The sequence below is a fragment of the Drosophila pseudoobscura genome, unplaced genomic scaffold, assembly GCF_009870125.1.
Source record: "Drosophila pseudoobscura strain MV-25-SWS-2005 unplaced genomic scaffold, UCI_Dpse_MV25 Unplacedtig00000002, whole genome shotgun sequence".
NCBI lineage: Eukaryota > Metazoa > Arthropoda > Insecta > Diptera > Drosophilidae > Drosophila > Drosophila pseudoobscura.
This window is the reverse complement of record NW_022881696.1, coordinates 21,376-37,737: the sequence shown is the minus strand read 5'-3', so window position 1 is coordinate 37,737 and position 16,362 is coordinate 21,376. Positions and strand designations below refer to the sequence as shown.

At 47.0% G+C, this 16,362-nt stretch overlaps 7 protein-coding genes across 9 annotated transcripts; 2 read left to right on the top strand and 5 right to left on the bottom strand.

Annotated features, from left to right (window-relative positions):
• Positions 1 to 1,869: 1,869 nt before the first annotated feature.
• LOC26532854 (uncharacterized) lies at positions 1,870 to 2,264 on the top strand. The gene has a single exon (XM_015187240.2). It carries the CDS (start codon positions 1,923 to 1,925, stop codon positions 2,157 to 2,159), a length of 237 nt encoding a protein of 78 aa, XP_015042726.2. The 5' UTR covers positions 1,870 to 1,922; the 3' UTR covers positions 2,160 to 2,264.
• Positions 2,265 to 2,487: 223 nt separating this feature from the next.
• On the bottom strand, positions 2,488 to 3,687 carry LOC4813398 (probable chitinase 10). The gene is made up of 2 exons (XM_001353265.3): positions 3,476 to 3,687; positions 2,488 to 3,406 (listed from the first exon to the last, which is right to left on the bottom strand). Exons 1-2 carry the CDS (start codon positions 3,590 to 3,592, stop codon positions 2,534 to 2,536), a joined length of 990 nt encoding a protein of 329 aa, XP_001353301.2. The 5' UTR covers positions 3,593 to 3,687; the 3' UTR covers positions 2,488 to 2,533.
• Positions 3,688 to 3,971: 284 nt separating this feature from the next.
• On the bottom strand, positions 3,972 to 5,419 carry LOC117185412 (peritrophin-48-like). Its single transcript, XM_033385667.1, has 3 exons — positions 5,319 to 5,419; positions 4,658 to 5,232; positions 3,972 to 4,592 (listed from the first exon to the last, which is right to left on the bottom strand). Exons 1-3 carry the CDS (start codon positions 5,326 to 5,328, stop codon positions 4,068 to 4,070), a joined length of 1,110 nt encoding a protein of 369 aa, XP_033241558.1. The 5' UTR covers positions 5,329 to 5,419; the 3' UTR covers positions 3,972 to 4,067.
• Positions 5,420 to 6,093: 674 nt separating this feature from the next.
• LOC117185409 (peritrophin-48-like) lies at positions 6,094 to 7,482 on the bottom strand. The gene is made up of 2 exons (XM_033385662.1): positions 7,379 to 7,482; positions 6,094 to 7,289 (listed from the first exon to the last, which is right to left on the bottom strand). The coding sequence occupies exons 1-2, from the start codon at positions 7,383 to 7,385 to the stop codon at positions 6,145 to 6,147; spliced, it is 1,152 nt and encodes a 383-aa protein (XP_033241553.1). The 5' UTR covers positions 7,386 to 7,482; the 3' UTR covers positions 6,094 to 6,144.
• Positions 7,483 to 8,460: 978 nt separating this feature from the next.
• LOC117185410 (peritrophin-48-like) lies at positions 8,461 to 9,996 on the top strand. Its single transcript, XM_033385663.1, has 2 exons — positions 8,461 to 8,571; positions 8,691 to 9,996. Exons 1-2 carry the CDS (start codon positions 8,550 to 8,552, stop codon positions 9,794 to 9,796), a joined length of 1,128 nt encoding a protein of 375 aa, XP_033241554.1. The 5' UTR covers positions 8,461 to 8,549; the 3' UTR covers positions 9,797 to 9,996.
• Positions 9,997 to 11,388: 1,392 nt separating this feature from the next.
• On the bottom strand, positions 11,389 to 12,879 carry LOC117185411 (peritrophin-48-like). Its single transcript, XM_033385664.1, has 2 exons — positions 12,769 to 12,879; positions 11,389 to 12,666 (listed from the first exon to the last, which is right to left on the bottom strand). Exons 1-2 carry the CDS (start codon positions 12,776 to 12,778, stop codon positions 11,594 to 11,596), a joined length of 1,083 nt encoding a protein of 360 aa, XP_033241555.1. The 5' UTR covers positions 12,779 to 12,879; the 3' UTR covers positions 11,389 to 11,593.
• Positions 12,880 to 14,009: 1,130 nt separating this feature from the next.
• LOC4813026 (peritrophin-44-like) lies at positions 14,010 to 16,068 on the bottom strand. 3 transcript variants are annotated; one of them, XM_033385665.1, is made up of 3 exons: positions 15,647 to 15,755; positions 14,842 to 15,559; positions 14,010 to 14,374 (listed from the first exon to the last, which is right to left on the bottom strand). In XM_033385665.1, the coding sequence occupies exons 1-3, from the start codon at positions 15,651 to 15,653 to the stop codon at positions 14,065 to 14,067; spliced, it is 1,035 nt and encodes a 344-aa protein (XP_033241556.1). In that variant the 5' UTR covers positions 15,654 to 15,755; the 3' UTR covers positions 14,010 to 14,064. The 3 variants fall into 3 exon arrangements, with proteins under 3 accessions (XP_033241556.1, XP_033241557.1, XP_001353303.3); XM_033385666.1 differs by lacking the exons at positions 14,010 to 14,374; positions 15,647 to 15,755 and adding an exon at positions 15,970 to 16,068 and having other exon boundaries at positions 14,477 to 15,559; XM_001353267.4 differs by lacking the exon at positions 14,010 to 14,374 and having other exon boundaries at positions 14,477 to 15,559.
• Positions 16,069 to 16,362: the final 294 nt, after the last annotated feature.

Below are 16,362 nucleotides of genomic sequence, written 5' to 3'. Positions count from 1 at the left end.
CTTAGCTTTAATAACAGCTTTTAGACGTCGGGGCATACTTTTTACCAAATGATTGGTTTCATTTGGATCAATTTTCTCAAATTTCGTCATCAGACCCGTTTTAAGGATTTCCTTGGAGGAAATTTTATGTTTCCTAATTTTTTTTTCTAGCAAATCCCAAACATGCTCTATGGCGTTCAGATCTGGTGACTACGGCGGCGTTTTTAACTGCTTGCACTGGTACAACAGCCATTCTTGGACCAAAAACGAGGTATTTTTGGGGTCATTGTCTTTTTGAAACAAGAAATGCATCGCTTTAAGACCCAATTTTTCGACACTCGCCATTGAATTGTCAGTCAAAATTTTCTTGTAGATGTGTTTGTCCATCTTGGTCTCAATAAACACCATTTGCCCAGGTCCAGCTGCTGCTATACACCCCCAAACCATTACATTTCCACCGCCATGCTTCACTGTTGGGATGAGGTCTTTCTCTTTCATGGCTTGATTATCCTTTCTCCATACTTTGGATGGTCCATCATGTCCGAATATATTATATTTAGACTCCTCATTAAATATAACACTCTCCAAAAAGGAATCTGGCTTATTTAAGTGAAGTTTTGCGAACTCCAATCTTTTTTTTTTGTTCACATCGGAAATGAAGTGAAGCATGGCGATGGAAATGTAATGGTTTGGGGGTGTATGGCAGCAGCTGGACCTGGTAAAATGGTGTTTATTGAGACGAAGATGGACTAACACATCTACAAGAAAATTTTGACTGACAATTCAATGGCGAGTGTCGAAAAATTGGGTCTTAAAGCGATGCATTTCTTGTTTCAACAAGACAATGACCCCAAAAATACCTCGTTTTTGGTCCAAGAATGGCTGTTGTATCAGTGCAAGCAGTTAAAAACGCCGCCGTAGTCACCAGATCTGAACGCCATAGAGCATGTTTGGGATTTGCTAGAAAAAAAAATTAGGAAACATAAAATTTCCTCCAAGGAAATCCTTAAAACGGGTCTGATGACGAAATTTGAGAAAATTGATCCAAATGAAACCAATCATTTGGTAAAAAGTATGCCCCGACGTCTAAAAGCTGTTATTAAAGCTAAGGGCGGCCCCACCAAATATTTAAATCAGAAAAAATTGGGGACAATAAGTTTTTTTCGTACAAAATATAAAGTGTCCGAATAATTGTTGTGCGTAAAAAAGTGGCTTTTTTGATACTTTTAATTTTTTTTGATACGCCAAAGAAGTTTTTTTTTGTTTTTAGTTTTGAAATTAGTAGTAATAATATCCATGTTCATAATGAAATAAAAATTTTTTGTCAAACTTAAATACTTTTCAAGTTATTTATAAAGAAAGTTGACATAGACGAGTGTCCGAATAAATGTTGTGCTGACTGTATGTAGATGTTTTATAGAAATACTTTTTACACTCCTTCGTTTTTCCCACAAAATCGGAATAATATAATATATTTCTCTTAGCCATAATTTGTACGTGCCAATATAATAATCGAATACTTCGTATAGACCCACCAGCGATCGAAGAGGACGCGACTTTTCGCCACCACTAGCCCCTATGCTTATGAATTTGCACATGAAATAATATATGTATGTATTTTCTCCTGCTGAAGTTTTGCATAAGAAGGCAAAAAAACACCGTTCTAAAAAGTAGCCACTATAATAGAAAATATTTTAATTCATCGGATACAATTATTGGTTCTCTATAAATAGACAAGTGCTTTGCCAATACTTAGCTTCGCCACTGTACAACTTAGTATCTTTGCTATCTTATCCCAGTAGTATCTGCTGTAAAGCAATTTGCAGCGTTGTAAAATATTCTCTATTGATAAGATTGCCATCATGCCGAGTCTGTTTTTAATTTATTTTGAAGATCAGTCACTTGCACACAATCCAGTAAACGAGTGTAAACGGAGCCTCCAGATGGGCGAAACGAACGTGTTTAGATTGGCCTTCTGTGGAACTTTGCTTTTCATGGTGATCTGTGGTCCAGCAAGCGTCACTGCGGATGAAACAGATCCCCCAACGCTATGGAAGCGAATCGTAGCCGGAGTGAAGCACTATCCGTGGCATTCTGATAAGCCGGAGAGGGAGACACCTGAAAATATTCACAACAGAAGCATCATGTGGCAAAGGCTTACAATGGCCACAGTTTTGTAAAAGTATGTGCTGCCAAAGGATACCAGATATTTTTGAAAAGTTTTTACCAGTATTGGCTTTTGGATAATCAAGAACTCAAGAAATAATAACAAAAATAAAGTCCAACGGAAGCATTTTTAATCATCAATAATGGTCAGAGATGGGAAGAACTCTGTTCCGAATAGGCAGATAATCTGAAGCCCCATTACAGATTTTTATGTTTTCCAATCAAGAATTTTCTGCCAGGAATTGCGATTGATTCGATAGAGGATAATATGTATGGATCGCATACATACGAATTCAGTTGGATCTGCAGTTGAAATCTTCTTTTGTGCACAGACACGATACGTATGTAGCAAGTGCAATATCGAGCACTAGGAGCTCGAGTTTATTGATCAAACTTGGAAGCATTTGACATTCTTGGCCAGGTCGCAGTATCCCGACATCTGGTCCCAGTAGAGACCCTTGGGACAAGACGTCAGCACCGGCAAGCCGCCAATGCATATGTAATACTTGCTACAGTCCTCGGGATGGGACATATAGCTCTGCTTCTCTGAAGGGCATGTCAGGGGGGAACTGGCTTCGGCGCGTGGCGGAGAAGGTACTGGCTCCAGGAGCGGTACTGTCGCGTCCGTAGTGGAAGGCTCTGAGAAGACCGTGCTGGTGCCGCTGGTGCCAACAATGTAGCAGACTGTCACCTCCCCCCCGCTGCTGGTCGTAGTCCCACTGGTCTCGTCTATCCCCCCGTCGGCGTCCTGGCGATCGGGCCGCGACTGGCCGTAGCAGACGGCGCTATTGCTTAGCTGGCACTCGGACTGCTCGTAGTTCCAGAATGTGCCACGGCCGCACTGATGACGGTGCAGGTGCCCGTAGGCACAGATGAAGTACAGACGGCAGTTGCTTGGATGGGGCAGAAAGTAGGCGCCAAAGTGGCGGCACTCGATATGCTGAGGGTCGTACTTCGCCATGGGACTTACGGGCAGTCCACTGGCCACGTCAACGGCCACGAAGACGGGGCGCGGCCGCTGGGGCCACCAAATGAGTTCAGAAGAGTCGGCCACAAAGTCGTTGGCCGGTCTGTGACTGGCCTGCAGCAGCTCACTCTGCCTGCAGTTGGTATTCTCCGTCAGATCGCACGCTCCACGAGTCTCGTCGAACTGGAGGCCCTGATCGCAGTAGTGGAGCGTCGGGACTCGCGCGCAGACAAAGTATCCACTGCAGTCCAACGGATGGGGCACCAGTTCGCCATCCGGACGGCCGTCACAGATCTGCAAGCAGGCAGGTGGATTTAGATGGGAGCCCTACATCCGGATTCGGGATCCGGCTACGCTACTCACGTGGCTCAAGTCACCAATTGCGGCCTGAACCTGCAGCTGTCGCCCTCGATCTACGGCATGTCCGGCTCCAAGGCGGAGACAGATTATGCCCAAGACAAATGCCCAAAAGCATTGCATTTCAGTTTTGGCACTTTGACGTGAATTTCGATATAGGTTCTGGTTGGGTTGTGTTTTTCGGTTTCTTTTCGGCACCGCAATATGGTGGCGCCACTCCGTGTGCTTCCCTTTTATACAGCCGATCCTCCACAACGGACCGCTGGGTGCGGCTAATGTCAGAATTAATCGAAAACTTGTGTTTGCAATCTGTGTGTGCTGCGATCTGCCGCAGATCTTGAACATCATACTTTGTATACTAATTTCCCGATGTCGTTGTATTGTGATTTTCGGCGAGGGTAGGCACACGAGTACAATACTCCGCCATGATTGAAATCTAAAAAAATGACTCATTGACTCCTTAATTCCTTAAACCTCAAGAATGATTCATAGAAGTAGTGCATCAAATGATTTGCTTGTGAATGTTATTAACTGAATATTTTTAATATAATACGGATACAATTTTGTTTTTTTTTACACCGGGAAAAGCACTTCCTCTTTATGGTAATCGATAAACGTTCGCTAGATCGTTGGTTTCGGATCCATCGGAAACCGTTGCACCAGCACAAGCTCCGTTGTTTTTTACATAAGTGTCAAAACTTGTGGTGTCCGAAGTCGAAAGACAGCCCTGCTGGTTTTCGTTGAAGTAATACTTGTCCTGGCAGGTTTGGAGTAAGGCCTGGCCGTTGTTGCAGTAGTAGTAGGTGCCGCAGGTAGTATTGCTCACGGCATTCACCCATGTCGTCGTGGCGTATTGACACCGATTGCATCCCGCGACCGGTGTGGCTGTCTTTCTTAGCACACAGCTGTTCGTCTCAACATTATAGTAGTATCCATAGGCGCAGTCAACTGACACCCAAGTCTTTCCTTTGCAAGTGTAGTAGCTGCCGCAGATTTTGTCGTTGGGCTTAACATCACCAGAGTTGGCGCACTGGGTTGGGGCAGTACCCAGGGGGGTATCGGTGACTCTGCTGCACACATTGTCGTTGAAGTACACACATTCGCCAGTTTCCACGTTGTATGCCTGAAAATAGGGGCATTGAATAAGTACAGTGCTCAAGCAAGGTGCAGGGATCCGCGGGATCTCACCGATGAACATTTGTTCGACTGAAGCGTGCCGTTGGTTTGGCAATAGTTCCATGTATCACAGGTCTGGGTGTCGCCAAAGTACTTGCCGTAAGGTACGACTTCGCAGATGTTCGTCAGGTTGGGCTCATCATTGTCTACAACGCCAGCAATGCAGTTTCCGTAGACACACTGCTGGCTGACCTTGTCGAATGACTGGGTACCCTTGCAGGAGCCCTGTCCCTTGTTGACGCCGTCCAGGCAGTAGTAGTATTGGTTGCACGTTCCCGTAACGGGCACCCAGCTCTCGCCCGTCCTTCCCAGACAAGGATTCTCCACGCCGTAGTAACAGTTCGCTTGAGCAACTGGGGTGCAGGAACCCGTGGATAGACTGAAGGCGTATCCGCTGCTGCAGTAGGCTTTTTGGGGTCCGGTGCTAGTGCACACATAGTAGTAGTCGCAGGAGACGATGCTGCCCAGATTGGTGCCCGTCTTCACCGCCGTGCAGAAGGCCGTCACGTTGTAATTGCCCTCCAGCACGTCGTCGCCCAAGGCAGTGCCCACCGCGAGGCAGAGGATGGCGGCCGAGAGGAATTTGCCTGTGAATGCAGATTGAATTTCGTTATTACCTGTTACACCTGTCGACGCCAGTCTTCCGAGGATGCTTCCGACGGGATTCACTTGCCTGTTGTCATGATTTCAGAGATGGCCGCTTGAACTAATACTGAAAGCTAGTCAATGACTGAATATGGAGTTTTCCCAGCACCTGTCTTTTATACTTGTGTGTGTCGCGGCGTTTCGCTGATGGCCAAAAATATAAATCATATATTTTGAGAGCTTCTTTCAGCGACAAGCCAATTGATAAGCGCTCGATTCCTGAGAATTATAGATACATGATACAAGAAACACGATTCAATTTTATATCAGTTTAGTTTTATTGAATTATCATCGCTATAATCATTTTAATCATAGCCAAGAGACAAGCCATTGCGCTGTCGGGTGATTCTCATGCTTCTCGAAGACTACCATGAATGGGTGCAGACCCCACCGACAATCTATGCTCGTTCATATCAGTATAAGTGGCGAACCTTAATAATTGAACAGCGAGAACTAATCAGCGCAGGCAGAAACAGTCGAAATAGGTGGTAGGGTAGGGAAGGGAAGGGTTATTTTTTGCTCCCAACAGACTCAACCCAAGATTATTACTTAACCTCAACAAAAACGGTCTCGTGGTTTTCCAGCATAGTACTGGTACTACTGATCCCATTTTCTATATGTATGTATGTACATATATGTCAAACGAAGGGATATGCTGAGTTCGCTCAGAACAGGCAGACGGCAGTGGGCTGTTACTAAAAACCTACTCAACGCACACACAGATACGGATCCAAATGGTACGGGAGATAGTCTCCTATAGCTATGCTACTAAATATACAATCCTGACAGACAAAATGCTAATCTCGAATACTCAAGGGGCTTCCTTTAATTGCAATATTTGATAAGCAAAAGCATTATACGGGCTTTGCTGTGGTATTAGTGGCAGTAGCTTTCGTTGTTGTTGATGCGCTTGTGGTCGTGTTTGTGGCTGCCGTTGTTGCTGGCACTCCTGATGCCTTTGTGGGATTGCAGAAATCGAACTGTGGCTCCGTTTCGTAGACGCAGCTTCCAACATTCTCGTTGAAGTAGTAGTTCACGGGGCAGGTCTCAATCGCCTGCTGCACGCCATTGACGCAATACAAGTACTGGTCGCAGCTGCTGTTCGAGTAGGCATTCACAAAGGTCTTCGTGGAGCCCAGGCAGCGATCGCAGTCATTGCGCGCCTGCATGCGGCTTACGCATTGCATCGAGACGGTGTCGTAGTACGAGCCAGTGGCACATGTTATCAGGGAGTAGGTGCTGCCGGTGCAGAGGTAGTACTGGTTGCACGCGGTGGCGGCCTTCTTTTCGCCAGACGTGGTGCAGTTCGATGGGGCTGCGGCTGCGGTCAACGAGGGGTCGTTGGTAACCTGTGCGCAGGAGCTGGAACCACGGTAGCCACAGCTCCGTCCATTCACGTTGAAGATCAACCCGTTCTGGCAGGTGCCGGTATGCAGCACATTGTCCTGGCAGTAGTTCCATCCACTGCAATTCGAGGCGCTTCCAAAGTAGAAACCGTTCTCGATTATGGAGCACAGATTGAGCGACACTTCTAAGCTGGCACCGCTTCCGTTGTCCACGGTCGACACTGTGCACGCATACTGGTAAGGATAGACACAGGCCGATTTGGTGGGATCGAAGTTCTCGCCGCTGGGGCAGCTGCCGCTCAAGGCGCCCGAGGCACTGCAGTACCAGTAGCCACCACAGGAGCTACTGTCCGCCTGGAAGGTGCCCACCGCCTTCCCCAGACAGGGCTGGCTCTTGCTTGCGCAGGTGCTCTGCGAGGATGCCACACACATCTGCGCGTCCTTGTCGAAGTACTGCCCGTTGGAGCAGCTCAGCAAGCTGGCCGTCGCGCCCTGGCATTGATAGTAGCTGGAGCAATCCGCCTGGCTGGACACGAACATGCCGTCGGGTACCATCAGGCAGAGGGCACTCATGTTCAGATTTGCAGCAGCCGGAGCCGTGCAGCTGCAGAGCAGCAGCAGGAGGGCGGCGAGCATCGATCCTTGATCTCTACCTATTGGAGAAACATTAATGATTGTAGATTGTATTCTATTTATTCTATGTAGAATGTGTAGTATAGCCATGTGTTTCAGCAGCACCCACCCAACATATTTGGAATTTTCTTCAGTGCGCGTTCTGGTAGCTTACAGTCGAACACTGTTGGGGAGCCCTTGCCTTGGCAGGCTTTTATATGGATCCGAGCCGACATTTATCGTCGGCGGAGGAGGAATTGCCCGGATCGCATTGATCGACGACACGTCAAGCACGAGACATGATGAATCGAACCTCCCCACTTATGGTCAAAATTATTTTGCATGATCGATGGCTATTCACGAATTGCACCCATAAATAGCACGACTACGCAATTTGCAGAAATCAACGAAAATAAAGGAAAATATGGTCTCATTATTTAATCGCCAATCGCTAAATTTATTTATTGTTAAGCAGACGGAGGAAATACTTTGAATAACACAAGACTTTGCCTCCTTTTCCTCGTATCAAAACCATAATCAGTTGTATTTTTGTCATGAACTGGTCATCGGAGTTTATTTATACCATGATGAACATACATTTGTCTTATCAGGCGAACGACTTTGGAGTCGAAAAACACATACATACATATACCGGAATAAACCATATTTGCACCACCTCATGCATATGTATATTTCTGTTAAAGTATTTGTATGGCTGCACTGACTTTAAATTCGAATTTTTATAACTACCCAATGATCGTAATATAGAGGGATTTATTTTAGAACTTCCTCTTCTCAGGATCAATAGACGGTCTTTCAGAGTTGATCCGTGACAATTTGCCTTCCAGCACCCTCATGATCATTATTTTACGAAAGAATGTTCTTGTTCCATCAGCTCTTTGCCACTCTATGCGAGTGTCTGGCCACTCTCTGGGTGTCCTCTGGAAAAAGGAACGTATATTGCTGATCCTCTATATAATACGCAGTTTGTAAATCGACCACCAGCCTCGGAGCTCCCAAATATATCAAAAAATGTCAAATTAGGCTTTAGCAGCATTTGATAAAACATAAATATGAATATACGCTCAACCCCAATTTTAGCCATTGACTAAAACTGACGACAGTTCCGACTGTGAAGTAATGCTCAGAAATTTATGGACATGCGGAACGCCCGAACCATCATCGTTGTGTTTCTGTGCTGTATACGAGTATAAAACCAGTGCTGTGCGCCTTCCAGTTGAACGTTGCCGTTGCCACGATTTCAGCTTGGAGCGTTGATAAAACATTTTGAGTCTTCTCCAATGCCCCATACAAGCAACATGAGTACGTAAAATACATCGTTTGTACGAATGGAATATCACTAGACAAAATTCTGAGAGAGCATCTAAATAGTCTTGAAAGTTTGTGCTAATGTTTATTTAATTTAAATTTATTCGCACTAGATGCCGGGATATTTGTGATCCTTGGACTAGCCCTGGTGCCACTGGGTAGCGCCTCCTTTGACCCGAGTGTCATCTGCACCCTGGTCGTCAACGGGACGAAAATCAACGATCCCCGTGCGTGCAACGCCTGGATAGAGTGCGTCGATGGGAAGCCAGTCGCCGGAACCTGTGGCGCTGACCTCTTTTACGACAGAGAGAGCGAGGAGTGTGTGGCCTCGGACAGCATCAAGTGCGTGTCGAGCGATCCATGCGCATCGGTTCTGAATGGCTTCACCGCCGATCCGTACTCCTGCAGCAGTTACTACTACTGTCTGAACGGAAAGGGGACGAAAGGAACGTGCCCCACGGGAATGAACTATAGTGCCGGAACGGAAGACTGCATACGGAACTTTCCCTGCCAGGTGAAGATGGACCCGGACAACTACTGCAACATCCTGCCCGACGGCGTCTTCATCAAGGACACCACCAACTGCAACGGCTGGCAAATGTGCTGGGACGGCCAGGTGCTCAATGGCACCTGCCCTGGCACCTTCTATTTCAGCGCCGGCTCTGCACGATGTGACTATCCGCAGAACGTGGAGTGCGACTTCACCGTGGCCCCGGATATCGACGAGATGGGCGTCTGCGCCCATGCTGGCGACTTCGTGTCCGATAACATCTCTTGCAACGGCTACTACTACTGCCACGAGCTAGAGGACGGTCAAATGGCCCTGGAGCATGCCGTGTGCTCTGACGGAAGGTTCTTCCTGGCCGTCGACGGTGGTGCCTGCGTGCCCCGCTACAAGGCGCCCTGCGCCTACGACCGCTGCGTGGGTCTCGGCAATACGACCATTCAACTGGCCAGCGAGTCGGATGACGGTTGCAGGGGATTCTCCTTATGCCAGGACGGAGCCAGCATAGGCGCGGGCACCTGCCCAGGCGAAGAGTACTTCGATGAGGTGACTCAACGCTGCACAACGCAGGTAATATCTTATCCCGCCTGCCAGCTATCAGCTGCAGCTTCGACCAAAGTCGTGTCGCAAACAGCTATGAATGATGACACGGACGGGACCAGTCCCAGCCCCAGCCCCAGCGCCAGCGCCAGCGCCAGTACTGAAGCCTCGTGAGCAGCGTACGCAATCGGTTTTAATTAGACTCTTGTTAGATACCTTATGCCTCGACAATAAATACGACTCTGCTGTCAATGTCAGGCGAGTACTATCAAATCTTAATAGCGATTAAGGCACTTTGTCCTCTGGGTAGATTTCTGTGTATCGATTGGCCAACATAATAACTACAGCACTAATAAAACATGATCCGGACATGACGTCATGCATTTTTGGGAATGCACAGCTGTGCATGGAGGAAGAGGCGCCAAAAGCTCTTCAGATGCCTCAGCGGTTTTTGTAGACTGCTGAAGTAAAGGATCGAGGCTACTAGTCAGTCTACGCAGGACTGTGAATGGCAGCAGCAGGCAAAGAAGCCGCTTACTAGCGACTAATAGTGAAAGGCCAACCAAATAACCTTTAAAATGATTTTATTGTTTTCAAAAATATTCTTAAGGAAGATGAACACATTTTACACACATTTCAAAACGTTTAACCCTACTTTCGCAGTACTACTTTTGGCACTCACAAGGAATTGTCTGCAAGGCAAGGCTTTATCTGCAAGTCAGAGGATCCCTTGATTTAATGTTTTGGGTGGTCAAAAACTCATTCAAAACTTTTAAATGGCAATATATAAAAATAGCCATGGCTACGGACATAAACGGGGCAGCCTACGTATTCCATAATCGGGCATAATATTAGGCCGCTATGAACATATTACAATTGTAGCTTTCTGCCTCCTGTCATGCCTCGGGGGATCCATGAATCTTCTTCCACACATGCTGTCACATGACTACTTTCCGGCCTCTCTTATTTCTCAGAATTCCCGCTAATCGGAGGCCATATTTATTAAATACACCAAATACACAATTATCTATACACTAAAAAAATAAAAAAAAAATAAAAAAATAATAAGTATATCCTTTATGGATACTAGAGCTCTACAGCAGATTCCGAATCATGTGGAGGAACATAATTTTTCTGGCAAACACTCTCCTGAAGCGGGTGCCTGCCCACCTGTTCAGTCAGTGGCAAGATCGGAACACGGAAATAGTATAAAAGTCAGCACCCTCAAATGTTGAATCTGTTATCGGGCTATCAAATAACGGTATGGCACCGAATTCTTCGAACCCGAAATCTGGCGACGATGGTACTCTTTTAATTAAAATTGAAAATTGATAATGTCTGGGCACTTGAACTGTAACGAAGAGCGATTGCCAAAAGCGGTATGCGGCATGTGGTATGCGGCGTAATTTGATGGGGAAGGCCGTACCCGTACCCCGTACCAAAGAACTCTTCTGGAAGGAACCTTATCGAGGCACAGCTCGAGCTCTGCAAATGAACATTTGCTGTCTCCTTCCTCTGGCCACGTCCCCATCTCCATCTCCATCTTCGTCCCGATCCTCATCATTCGAGTGGAGTCCCATCATGGACTACGAAAGAGGAGTATTCAAATCATTCGAGTAAAATGATGCTGAGGAGGATGACTAGAGGTGAACGTGGATCGTGCATTCTTCGATCAGGCATAAAACAGTCCTATCATTTTATCGTTAAGTTGAACTATGAACTAGCCCCTATAGTAATATATAAACCGGCATAGCTATTGGAAGGAATTGGAATGCATTATTGAAGTTTAATATTAATAAAAGTATGCAAAAAAAAAAATTCAAAATTACAATATCTCGTGTTCTACCGTGTTGGGAAAATGTTTAATCGTGCGTGCTAGTGTTGCTTCCATGTATGCCCATCCTCTAACTTGTGACCTCCACCATGATACGCTCGGGTTTTATTTTAATTTACGGGTGAGCCAATTACGGGTTAGACAATCCTCGGCGAGCAGGCAATGTAGTTGTAGTTGATGGGCGTGCAGCCCTGGCTGCGCTCATCGAAGTAGTAATTCTCCGGACAACGGCCGGTGCCGGCGGTGACGCCGCCCGAGCAGCGGGCATATTTTTGGCAATCATCGACCACGTTCACGTACGACATGTTATTGCCCACGCAGCGGTCCAGCAAACAGCGAACGTTGAGACGGTCGCGACAGGAGAGTTTCTCGATGTCAAAGTACTGGCCGAGGGCGCAGCTCAGATGCTGGGGCTCCGTGTCGTACTTGCCGTTGACGGGTTTGCCGCAGATGTAGTAATGGCTGCAGGACTGGTCATCCGCGTGGTATCCAGCGGTTCTGTTCAGGCAGTATGTGTTCTCCGGCTCCGGCAGGGCGGCCGTGGCATAGCAGGACACCAAATCGATGTCCACGCAGTAGCCCCTGTTCACGTCGTAGGCCTTCTGAGGTTCACACTCGCGGGTGTGGAGGATATCGTTTATGCACTCGTAGTACCTCTCGCAGTGCTCGGTGTGAGCCAGGCGCGTGTTGTTGGGCAGGGCCCGACATGCCGGGCTGGTGTGCGTCTTCTGGCTCTGCGGGCACGTGTACTGGTTGTTGTAGACGCAGGAGCGGGAAGTGGGATTGAAGATCAGCTCGCTGGGGCAGTTGGCGTGGATCTGGGTGTGGCCCTGGCAGAGGATGTAGCCGCGGCAGTTGCTGCTGCTGGGGTCTTGCACGAAGCTGCCTTCGGTCTCGTTGGCGCACAGGTTAGCGGGGGCACCGACCTCCACACCTGTGTAGGGACACCTGACGCTCGCGGCCACGTTGCAGCGGCCCAGCTGCTTATTGTAGAACAGTCCGGTGGCGCAAGCGCCTTGCTCCAGGCTGGAGCCGTTGGCCGGGCAGGTCACCCAGTTGTCGCAGGTGGTCGGGCGCAGGAAGCTCGTCTCCCACGGCAGCAGGCTACAAATCTCCTGGACCGAAAGGTAATCGAACTCGTCGATCGCATTGCTGCCCAAGGCTATGGCTGCCAGGCTGGCCAGAGCGAGCAATGACAGGATTCCCCTAGCTGCATTTGAGAAACACCGGAGTGCACCGGAACGAAGGTGAATGCGAGGGATGAAGGAGTGGATAATTGGAGGGGAAGGCACCCTGGCGGCCTGACACCTACCTTGCTTCATAGTCTATATCCGTGCGGAGGAGAGTTTTATTGGTATCCTTGAATTTTAATTGCGGTGCGATCCCTTGTGAGCAGCAACCAAAACGTGAATGATGCGCTGTCAGGGGGCCGCCTCCCCCTTAAATATGCAAAGAGCATTCTGCTCTTTTCTTCGGCGAAAAACAATTTCCAAAATGCACCTGACTAGGGAGTCGCTTGTCGCGGTGTCTGATATCTCAATCAGAGGACCAGATAGCATTCGCACTCCGATGTACGATAGTGAGAAGCATGTAAATTACACGGCATAACATTGTCATTGATCTCATTGGCACTCGAACGGAGCACCACCGACACGACAGACACCATCAATATACAATATACAATATACTCGTACGACATACACGTACAAGTACACGTAGAAGATGCGATATCGGATTGATCTGCACGGCATCGGCATCGGCATCGATAGCGAGATTGGATGTGTCGGAGATGAGAGTGAGAGCCGTGGCATTGATATTGCCATTGAATACCAGGCACTCCATGTCATCAGCAGTCGATGATGGAGTGTCGAACGACGAAGGGAAATTGAATTACTTAGAATACCGTACTGATAAAATCTTGATTGTTTTTCCCCCTTCTGATGGCTCCATTTTTTGGAAATATACGAGTATGTGCATGTATCGTTTTACCAAATGTCCATAGCACTCTTGTTGAGGTTGACTCCTGCTGCCACTATTAACCATAGCTCATTATTAAATGTCCACAGTTTCATAAATATTTTGGAATGGTCACAAGTTCGGATCAGTTTGCGATGATTTACTTCTAAGCAGAAGTAATGATCAAACCTATGAATCAGTTCTTAAAATTCAATAAACGTAAGTGACCTCTATATTTCTCTACATACTAGAGCTTTGCTGCAAAAATCTTTGAGCATTTTATAGCACTTTCTAAACTCTCTAAAAACTCTCTCTCTCTAATTGTTGCCACACTATCTTTTATCGGTACTCTCTATTCTTGCTCTGTTCATCTGGAAGAATTTTCCGCTGTAAGTGGATGGGTAATAGGAGCCATAGATCGGATACATTTACAGCATAAACTCCGATCAAATGACAACTACAGCATCACCTCTACACCTCTAATAGTCTTCGAATTCTGCAGATCTTTTTTTTAGAATGCTTGAATGAGATTATCCATAGAAGAATACTTTCGAATTTCTACATAAGCTATTTCGCCTAATTATTAAATTTGAATTGAGTTGAAATACCATTTCAGTGCCGAATAGAGCATTTATTAGGGATTAAGGTAATTTTATGTGCTTGCCTCGCAAATAGTGTAATTAAGTGGTTTTGTTGTGCATATGTTATGTACCTCATCGTAGTACTTGTTTGAGCTTGGACAGTAGTTTGTAGCGCTGCTCGAGCAGATTTCATACTCCGTGCAATTTGTATTGAATACAGCCATGAAGGGCGAAGCAACATTGCCGCAACGGTTGAGTGAGCAGGCGTAAGCAGCGGGTGACACGCATTGCTGTGGCGTAGGATCGAAATGGGTTCCAAATAAACACGAATTCCAAATTCCATCCTCAGTAGTTGATGTACAGTAAAAATACCCATAGCATGTTTTTGATCTTTTTTTTAGAATGCTTGAATGAGATTATCCATAGAAGAATACTTTCGAATTTCTACATAAGCTATTTCGCCTAATTATTAAATTTGAATTGAGTTGAAATACCATTTCAGTGCCGAATAGAGCATTTATTAGGGATTAAGGTAATTTTATGTGCTTGCCTCGCAAATAGTGTAATTAAGTGGTTTTGTTGTGCATATGTTATGTACCTCATCGTAGTACTTGTTTGAGCTTGGACAGTAGTTTGTAGCGCTGCTCGAGCAGATTTCATACTCCGTGCAATTTGTATTGAATACAGCCATGAAGGGCGAAGCAACATTGCCGCAACGGTTGAGTGAGCAGGCGTAAGCAGCGGGTGACACGCATTGCTGTGGCGTAGGATCGAAATGGGTTCCAAATAAACACGAATTCCAAATTCCATCCTCAGTAGTTGATGTACAGTAAAAATACCCATAGCATGTTTTTGTATCACTCACATAGAAGGTTGTGGCTGAACCGATAGCTTTACCGTCTTTGCACACGCCACTAACTTGCTGTCCAACAGTATAGGGACTGCCTGTATTACTACCACTGCTGCCGGAACCGCCAGTGCATGGGTTGGTGGATTGGCAATTTCCGCTGCCCGCGCTGTAGAACGTGTTGGTGGGACATGATCCTGGTGTACCGTATCCGTTGTTGCACAGCAGATAGGAGCCGCAGTTATTTGGGTCACCGACGAAAATATCATTTTTCATGAAACGGCAGATGGAGTCCTGAGGACAAGCCGGTCCCCAAATGCAAGCATTGCTGTGGGCGGCATAGACTCCGCCGGTACCGCAGCTGCCGTAGTCAATGGTGCCGTTTCCGAAGCAGTAGCCATACTTGTTGCAATCATCGGGCACTGCCACATACATAGGAGACTTGGCGGCGGCGCAGGTAGCCACCGCGCTGGTGGTGCAAATAGTTGAGTTGGCAAATCCGCAGGTTGAGGTCTGGGCATTGAAAACAAGGCCGTTCTTGCAAGTGTTCCAAGACACCAGCTTCTGGCCCTGGCAGTAGCCCCATCCAGTACAGTCGGCGGGGTTACCCACGTAGCCGGAGCCCGACCACTGGGCGCACAAATCCTCCATCGAGTAGCTGGACACCTGCCCGGCCAGCAGCAGACAGGCCGCAAGGGCGCAGACCTTCATATTGAAACCTGCAAGGGTAGAAGATCGAAAAGATAGAGGGTTCAGTTACGGTTTGGATGCCACGCAGGACTCCTCGCCACCAGTCCGAGCCCTACCTCCCATTTGGATCGGACTTGGAGTTAATTACGACAGATTCACTCGGTATTCGATATTCCACTTGAGAGAGCGATGCTGGTACTAGCCTGACCAAAAGCTGGCTGTGCGCTTTTATAGGCGCTCTGCCAAACCCTGCCAAGCACAGCCTGGCAGCGCGTTAATTAAAAAATTGTCAGACACTCCAGCAGCTCCGCAGATAAGCCATCCGGCAGCAACGCAGAATATCGTATTCGTAATTAAAATTCTGAGTCGAAGTCGGAGTCAGAGTCAGAGTCGAGCGATAAGATTTGTTCCCGTCCCCGGACTATGGTAAACCACGCACCTTTCATTATTGTAATTGTACTCGCACTGGTAGTCCCCGTCAGTGGCGCTGGACGTTTAATGTTATACTAGCGGACTCGGCCACCGTAGACCGCCTTTTAAGCTATAATCGGCACCTGGACAGCGTGCCCTGTCCGTGTCTTAGTAGCCAGCTATTTTGACATGACACCCCTGACGGAATTCGGATAATCAGAGACTGATTGCGTGCGTTTTCTTTGTCTATAATTGATTTTTAATTTAATGGCATGGGACTTATTGATCACTTTACTCGCTGCCTTGATATTTTTTACTATCTAAACTTTCATTTTCCAGCGATCCTTGGTCTTTTTCTCTTCTACGTTTCACCGATACTACATATATGTATATATATGTATGTATATATATGTACATACAT

Coding starts and splice junctions, on each gene's coding strand:
- LOC117185410 (XM_033385663.1), top strand. CDS start 8,550: ATGCCCCATACAAGCAACATGA. Junction 8,572..8,690: donor GCCCCATACAAGCAACATGA/GTACGTAAAATA, acceptor TATTCGCACTAG/ATGCCGGGATATTTGTGATC.
- LOC4813398 (XM_001353265.3), bottom strand. CDS start 3,592: ATGCAATGCTTTTGGGCATTTGTCTTGGGCATAATCTGTCTCCGCCTT. Junction 3,407..3,475: donor CAATTGGTGACTTGAGCCAC/GTGAGTAGCGTA, acceptor GCCTGCTTGCAG/ATCTGTGACGGCCGTCCGGA.
- LOC26532854 (XM_015187240.2), top strand. CDS start 1,923: ATGGGCGAAACGAACGTGTTTAGATTGGCCTTCTGTGGAACTTTGCTT.
- LOC117185412 (XM_033385667.1), bottom strand. Junction 4,593..4,657: donor AGTCGAACAAATGTTCATCG/GTGAGATCCCGC, acceptor CCCTATTTTCAG/GCATACAACGTGGAAACTGG.